Raw genomic sequence first — 8,582 nt, 5'->3', positions numbered from 1 at the left:
TAAATATCTTGATGAAAATGTTAATAAATAAAATAGTACAAGAGTTGTCTCCCATTGGAAATGAACCAATCTACAATAAATGTTTTCTCCTTCAGATGAAGCCTTTTTATGTATCTGTTAGTACAAATAATATTTCCATCACCATAGGATTCTATAACAGCAGGTAAATGTTAATGAGATCAGTTGTCTCTCATGTAGCTTTTTGTAAAAACCATACTTCAATCACCAGGGGATTAATTAACAGCAGGAAAATGTTTATAAGAAAATTGTACATGAATTTTCTCCTGTTTGAATTGAACCAAACTAATATGTTTTATCTACATATAAGTAAAGCCACTGACTAAACATTGAACTGTAAAATGAATGCAAAGACAAGTCAAACTACTTACCAAATGCATGTACAGCAATATAAAAAAAACATAGCTGGAAATGCTGTTTCTGCAGAAAATCTTTACACCTAAAAATATTTTTTTTAATTTTTTTTCACAAATAATCCATTAAATAAGAGATAATAAATTTAATAGAAAATGCATATCTTGTAGTAGACAGCATAACCCTTATCCAAGGTATCCAATTCTAAGAACTTTAAGAAGTATTTCAAATCTAAATGACAATAAGAATAAATTAAGAACAATAAAAGTGAGGCAACTGAAATTTAAACTTAATCTGAGTTTTGTGGAAAGATGCACTGTGTATGAATGACATATAACATTTGTTTGATGCAATCTGGATTAGAGACAAAAAACGAAAAAAATCAGAATTTCTATCCATGTGTAAAGGATTATAACTCTAGATTGGTAAAAGAGAAGCCTTGATTTGTGTTTGTTGTAATAAGCATAGGGTATAAGTTTTATAGCATTTTGTTTTGGCAAAATGAAGTTAGAGAACAGAAACCAATTTAGAGATGTACAGACTTACAGACAAGGCTTAAACTTAATGTCCCCTCAGATATGATGGGAACATTAAAAATAGAACATTTCAGTTCATGCTTTTATACCACTTTCCTGTGAGAATGGTTTTAAACCAGTCATTCTTGGGGCCCTTAAGCTTCTGTTCCATCTTCCATATGAGCCAAGGCTCTGTGTTGAAGGCCCTACTGTGACCTATAATGGTCAACTTTTACAAATTGTGACTTGGAAGGAGAGTTGTCTCATTGGCACTCAAACCATATCTTATTATTCTGTATTCATGATTTATAAGAAAATGTTTTTCTCTTTCTTAAAATATTTGTTTGAGTCTTTTGCCTGATGAACAAAGATGTAATGTTTTGTTTTTCTCAAAGAGTTTTTATTCTTATAAACTGTTGTTCAGCTACAATTACAAAAAGAAGTTAAAACTGCTTGACATGTACTAAATCTATTGAGGAATAATTTCAATTTTGAATTGGTACATAATACTTTATGATAATTGAATGTAATTAAAACTGAGATCATGACTTTTTTTTTGCTTTTTATACTTATTTACTATAATTTGGCTAACACTTATTCAAACCTTATTGGCCAAATGCTTCACTCTTTTCAGAGCATTTTGCTCTTTCGCTTTCTACTTTGATACTGGCCATGGTAACACCTACAAAGAAAATCTGTTTGATTAGAGTTACATTTTTCTAACAAATAAATCAATGGAATTGTTGTTTAAACAATCAAGCAATTGAAATTTGATATAACATTAGATACAAACTAAATTATGCATAATTCATTGTAAAGGAAGGATTTTTCCAAAAAAACAATCTTATAGAAATGTCTCTTTTTATACATAACTGACAATGGCAAGGAAAACACATTAAAAAAAAAAAAAGGAACAAAAGAAACACTTTTTCTTTCCCTTATGTTTAATTTCCTTACAAACAAACAAACAAACAAACAAACAAACAAACAAACAGACAGACAGACAGACAGACAGACAGACAGACAGACAGACAGACAGACAGACAGACAGACAGAGACAGACAGACAGACAGACAGACAGACAGACAGACAGACAGACAGACAGACAGACAGACAGACAGACAGACAGACAGACAGACAGACAGACAGACAGACAGACAGACAGACAGACAGACAGACAGACAGACAGACAGACAGACAGACAGACAGACAGACAGTATAAATTAATGAACACAACAGGGGTTAAGTTTTGGAGGGAGGGACAAATGGACAGATTCAGATGAATTGTATATATGTTCTGCTTATATAATGCTGTACAGACTAATTCTACTGTGTAGTGCGCATATATAAACATAGACCTGCAATCCCACATGCAGAGGGAGTTTAGTGTCATATTTTTAAGCCCGTTGCTCTGATTACACAGATTACCTGTGGTTCTCAATATAGTGGAGGGATTTACCCCCTCCCCCCATTTATTCTACAATCAACAGCACAGGCACTTGTTTTTATCCATTGGAAGACCCCCTATCAACGCATATTTACAAATTATTTATAAATATACGTTGATAGGAGGGTCTTCAAATAGATAGAAACAAGTTCCTGTGTCAAGGTACGTGAAAGTTGTTTTAGTGTAAAAATAATTCAATTACTGACATACTGGTGTATGTTTTTTTTGCGAGAAAAGAAAGGGGAGTAATAAAATATTGTTTGAAGTGAACACATTGAAAATTTCTGTTTAAGCTACCTTGTGATTTTTCGTACGGGTGTGGATAGTAAACCCCACATTGACAGAAACAAGTGCCAATTCCAATCTCAATATTTTGTATTGTGCATTTTACCTTATCAATATCATGCTTATAATTATTGGTCCAGGAACACAGGCGCGGATCCAGAGGGGGGGGGGGGGGGGGGGGTTCCGGGTGTTGGAACCCCCCTTTTTTTGGACAATCAATGCATTTGTATGGGGAGGTGTAGTTGGACCCCCCCTTTTGTCCTGTGTTAGGAACCCCCCCTTTTTAAAATGGCTGGACCGCCCCTGGAACATATATACAGATATATACTGTTCCCAGATTGGTCTCATTCGTCAAAATAGATAGTAGTCGTTTCATGAATGTTCTGCCCAAAATGTCAATTTCTTTGCTTATTGTTTAGTTTCATATGTATATATATCATGTATATCAAGTTAAGTATCGGGAATGTTTACAAATTATTCTATACCATTACACTAATGTTACTCTTTCGTGTTGAGGTTAAAATGTAGTCGATAAGCGTCTAAAAGAATACGATAACATTAAAGAAATGCTCCCGCACATCTCGCGTGGTTTCAATTAACGAGACCTACTGAGGCTGATCCTTACGGCTACTAGCCGTATATGAGAAGCTATTATAGCTCACCAGTTACCATGACCTAAAGATACATTTTTCTGTAAAAAAGGCCTGAAAATGGCTTCAATTTTAAAAAACCAAATTCTTAAGCATCTTTCAAAGTAAGTCTTTCTGACAACATAAAAAAAACCTGCATAGTAAGTCCCAGAATATGACTTTATAAACAGTGGAGTGTACTCACTGTGTAGTCTGTATCACAGGAGTCAGGAATCGGAAATTGTCAATATGACGAGATGGTTAATTTTACGTACATTACAAGTAATATAGATATTTATTGGAAATTGTTTTGAGTTTCCCTTTGATTCGTTAAGACTTTTTATCAGTTCTTATACTTGATTTTCGTCATTTCTAGTGTAGAATTGAATAGAGGCACAAAATATAATGTCAACGAACACTGAAACATGTACAATTTATGCCCACAGTTCTTGTGCTGTGATGATGCACCTCTGTCCCATTTTAGAATCGGTTAAACAGTGTTTTCACATTCAGCAAAATGTTCAGTGTATGCACTAATGCAGACAGTCCACAAGATTCCAACCTTTCATACTGCTTCAAATTCTTGAAATAAGTTTATAAATCTTGACATCTAAGACAGACAATTCTTTCATGTATATCTAAAATAGTTTTATTGAACCTGTTCTACTTTTAATAAATTTACCTGAAAGATGAAGTTTCACTACTGTGAAGTAGGTCTTTGATTAATAGTTGACTCCTTGACATTGAATCATACCACCTCCTTATATATATGTACATGATGTGTATTGTACCTTCATTACAATTGATATGTTTGGTCTCTGAGTGTTTGTTTAAAAGTATTGTGGTATGTTTAAGATGTAGCTGACATCTGTTTACTGTTCACATACCTGCCTCACCCTCACATTTTGAGCGGAAGACTCCTCCTCAAATGGTGAAATTTGGTTAATCTCCGGCTATAAAAAAAGAGACTTACAACACATTTTAGCATCGTTTATTTACGTTTCCTTGTTGTCATGATTTTCTGTTATTCAAGCATGTATTTTCCCGTCAAATGCTTATATTCTCACGTCATCATTCTATGACCTCAGGAAGCTCATTCATAAAAAAGCATATGACATGGGTGTAGGATTGGAACAGCCCAGGCAATATATTCATATTTTACCACAGGTGTGTACTCAAAGCGTTTGAAGGACGTCATGTTAGAATAAATCAAAATCCCCATATTCACTGTGAAAAATAACCACTGAGTGGGATTTTAAACTTAAGTCACTTTGCATGTACTGTAACAATTACATAATTTTGTTTCAGTATTACAATTAATGTATTATTTTTTTGTAATTGAAGACAATTTTCTTGCATTTTTTTATTCACAATAGGAATTGACAATTGTATAGAATGACCAACCAGACTTATGCTACCAAAGTCACCTGAATGTCAACATGGTCAAGGGGGATACACCCATTTATAATTTTACAAACAAAAGGACATAGATGATTAGCTAAATAGTTTAAACATATTTACATGTATTTATAGTGGATTGGGAAACAAGTAATTACAACTTAATCCCTTTCCACTTTGGGGGTGCCAGTGCTGCTTTGTAGCAGCATTAACCTGCTTTTTTTTAAAATCTAGTATCTACAAGGGTGTCTTTTATCTGCAAGAGATATTGCTCTCTCATTAACCAGGTCAGCCATTTGTCGTCCCCTTCCAATGGAATGTTATGAGGTCTTTCTACCTTTCCGTGTGGAAAGACCTATTGAATTTGTTCTGATTATTTTTTTTTTTCTTCCGCCTAATTTTTTTCTTGCGGTGTAAAAATGTTTTAAAAGATGTCGCTTAGTTTTTTTGCATATGATATCATACAGTCTATACGCTTTTGAAACTCACCCTGTTTAACCAAACACTTTTCTTTGTAAGAGTTATCTCCCCAAACACTGTTTTTCTTGTTATCAGATCTCCTCAGCAACCCTAAAAGAAACGACAAATTTATTTTTCCAAATTGCTCGTTATATCCTCAGGATGTTAAAAGTACGTTTTATTTTGACCGAAGCGTTACGAAGACCCCATATGAGAGTAATTTCCCCTTTTTGTATGGAAATAATTGAAATAAATTTGTAACTGGAAAACCATAAGTGATAGAGGCCTAGGGTCTTTTCATTTGAGGTCCTTGGTCCAAAAATATGAAAATGAGGTCAAGGTCAAAGGTCAAGGTCATGTTCAAATTTGATTTTGGCTTGTTATCTCTTATTTTCAGAAATCATACAAGATATCGACAAAATATTTTCGGACAATTGTTAGTTGCGACATGTTGTAACACGTAAATTTTACTTAAAATGGTACGTAACATTTAATGCAAGTTTTGCCCCCTTTTATATCTAATATTAGTTGTATGGTAATATAACTCATTAACAATATTAAGTAGAGGCCTAGAGTCTTTTGATTTGAGGTCCTTGGTTGATGACCTTGAAATTGAGCTCAAGGTCATAGGTAAATTTAATGTTCTAGATTTTGACCTTTGCTTTTTCCTCTTATATATACATGATAAAGCCATGGGACTTTTGGCAAAAGGTTGCAAGCAATGTGACCTTGAAAAAGCCAACCGGAAGTGACCTTTTGTAAACTGGAAGTAGCCATTTTTTGTACTAATTTAATGTAAAAGTATATAGAACCATCTATTTTTGGAATCAGTGTCAAGTAAATTATCAAAACATACCGGAAATAACATCTTTTAAACCGGAAGTAAAAAATGATCTCCCTTATGTATATCTTTTTGTATAGAAACCATATATTTTTGGAATCAACGTTCAATAAGCTGTCATTTGATGCTAAAATTGACATTTAAAACCGAATTCTAATATTTTCATATAATAAAGATCCTTACTGGTGGAAAGACCATCAATGGTTCTCTGAACAATTGGTTTTTAATTGTTTCTCAAAACCATACTCGCAAATGATGTCAAGGGAGATCTGTAAATTCAGTCCCTGAAATTTGCTTCCCAGAAAGGGTATCAAACCAGGAACCTTTATGTTAGTAATTGGATGCGTTAACCACTATACCAGAGCTCTCCTAATAGATAATAAGCTTAAAAAGCTATTCATTTTTACAGATTTACAAAGAATTTATCTCCTGACAAGATCAACCTTAGTACACTTAAGGGTGAGGGAGAGTTATCTAACCTTGAATTAGATGAAGCCATTTTAATGGAATTGTTGGATCTTCCAACATGGATGAGATTGAAACGAGCTGTGTGTAATAAAGTGTCAATCAAGGTGAGTACTTGCTTGTAAATAAAACTATATATATAATATGGTTATATTTAAATTATATATATACATTTTTGTACATGCACATGATATTAATGTTTATACAATAACAATTAAATCATGTAAGTGCATTTTGAGTAATGTTTTATTGGATAATGTTAAAGGTTTATTTGTTAAACAAGATGTAGATCCATGATTATGAAAAAATAATCTAGCTGAGAGTAGTTAATACACACAAATCAATTCAAGTTTTTTTCTAAGACATGTTCAATGTTCAATGTACATGTATAGATGTTGATATGATGGATTTTTTTTTCTATTTGCTGTTTATCTGTAAATTTCATGTCTCTAACAAAGTTTCTGCACTTTATTATTACATACTAGCAAACAAGTATCTACATAAAATGTATGATGATTCATTATATACAACACAAGATATAAATAGACAATACACTTTTAAGGGGGTCTCATTGGGGGTTCCGATCCCAGATCCCGCTTACTGTTTTGTCAGATTCCCGTATCCCGCTTACACTATGTACGTAAGCAATTCTCATTTTTTTGTCATTTCCTGGGTTGCGCTAGACCTCATTTCCCGTTTTCACGCCACAATAATTTGACTTTCACTTGTCCCGCTTACAAAAAATCGGCAATCCTGTGTCATGCTTAGACCCCAATGAGACCCACTTTTAAGTACCTCGCTTGTCTAAATTAAAAAAAAAAAACAAAAAAAATTAAAACAATTTTTTCATAATTTTTTACACATGTAATTGTTCCGATATTATTATATTTTTAACATTTTCAGATCCAGTGGACAAACTTAAAATCCAAACCAATATGTCTGGTAAGAAAAGTAATTTATATCTGTCATGTCTGTTGAAGTTTTGTTTGAAATTTTATTTATTTTAAAAATATATACAATGCATGCGCAATACAAAATTACTTTAAAAACAAAATGTGTCCTTGTCTATCTTTGATAGTATTGGAAATGTGCATGTCATGCTGCTGATCAATGGCTCTTGATTGGAATAAAAAATATTCTTATAATTATTAATTCAACTGAGATGCCTGAAAATATGAAGATTTGTATAAAAATTTTCATGGTATAAAGTTGTCATTTCTGATTTTGATTTTCAAATATAGAATCTATTCACTTCTATACTTATCTAAGTTTTATACATTCACCTGTGATTGCAGTATCTGGATGAAGTAATATTAGAAATTGAAACTTGTGAAGAACCAAGACCGCCGAGTAATCCAGCTCATTTAGCTAGCTATAGGTAAGATATTTTGCCAAAAGCCAATTCATTATCTGTTTGATTAACCAATTAAGATGTTTTAATCTAGACTATCCTATTCTTTTTTCCATTTAGTTTGATACCAAATTCAGACCTTTAATTGTTTGGTCCATGTTTGTTTCATACATGACTTTTTTTACATGTAAGTAGAAAAATTGAAATAAGAAAATGTGGTACGATTGCCATTGAGACAAGCAAAAATTTTGAATAATCCAGCTTGTTTAGTTAAGGTTGGTGTTCAACTTTAATGGTCCTTTTTCAAAAGAAAATATTTTTCAAAAAAAGAAGACATCTTACACTTCGAACACTTACACTAACAGGAGTTAAAAGTTTGACCAATAATTGTGTCAAAAATCAAAATTACTGATTTAAAAACTGGAAACTATTCAAAATCAGTGTAAACAAAACTATTTTTTTCAATGATTTTTTCAGGTCTGGAGGAAAATATGGCTTTGTTGATAGAGTTATTGATGGCATCTTTGTTCAAATTAACTCTGTCTCTGTCAAGTTTATTTCACGTCAGTTTAATGCAACATTACAGGTAATAATTATTGTTATATTATATTTCTGAGAGCTTTACAGCATGCCATCATGGTCATATGGCAAAAGCACTTGCATACCGTTTGCTGGTTCTGATATTGTTTCATATTATGGTTTCTTGTTGAAGTATACACACATCTCTGTTAATATATAACAAAAAGATTGTGTTGTGAGTGCACAATTCAGTAAAGAGACCACAATACACAAAGAAACTTAATAAAGACTATATTGCATA

At 32.6% G+C, this 8,582-nt stretch overlaps 1 protein-coding gene and 1 long non-coding RNA gene across 2 annotated transcripts in view; one reads left to right on the top strand and one right to left on the bottom strand.

The window, feature by feature from the left end:
* Positions 1–389: 389 nt before the first annotated feature.
* On the bottom strand, positions 390–3,150 carry LOC139482352 (uncharacterized). Its single transcript, XR_011654839.1, has 3 exons — positions 3,105–3,150; positions 1,492–1,569; positions 390–457 (listed from the first exon to the last, which is right to left on the bottom strand). It is a non-coding gene; the product is annotated as an uncharacterized lncRNA (long non-coding RNA).
* Positions 3,151–3,279: 129 nt separating this feature from the next.
* LOC139482345 (bridge-like lipid transfer protein family member 3B) overlaps positions 3,280–8,582 on the top strand; it is a 64,429-nt gene continuing 59,126 nt past the window's right edge. The window contains exons 1-5 of the mRNA XM_071266197.1: positions 3,280–3,373; positions 6,356–6,518; positions 7,315–7,353; positions 7,707–7,789; positions 8,240–8,348. Coding sequence (XP_071122298.1) covers positions 3,330–3,373; positions 6,356–6,518; positions 7,315–7,353; positions 7,707–7,789; positions 8,240–8,348 — 438 coding nt within the window. The 5' untranslated portion in view covers positions 3,280–3,329. The remainder of the gene's footprint in view (positions 3,374–6,355; positions 6,519–7,314; positions 7,354–7,706; positions 7,790–8,239; positions 8,349–8,582) is intronic.

The sequence above is a fragment of the Mytilus edulis genome, chromosome 7 (assembly GCF_963676685.1).
Source record: "Mytilus edulis chromosome 7, xbMytEdul2.2, whole genome shotgun sequence".
NCBI lineage: Eukaryota > Metazoa > Mollusca > Bivalvia > Mytilida > Mytilidae > Mytilus > Mytilus edulis.
This window is presented reverse-complemented; position numbering and strand designations above follow the sequence as displayed.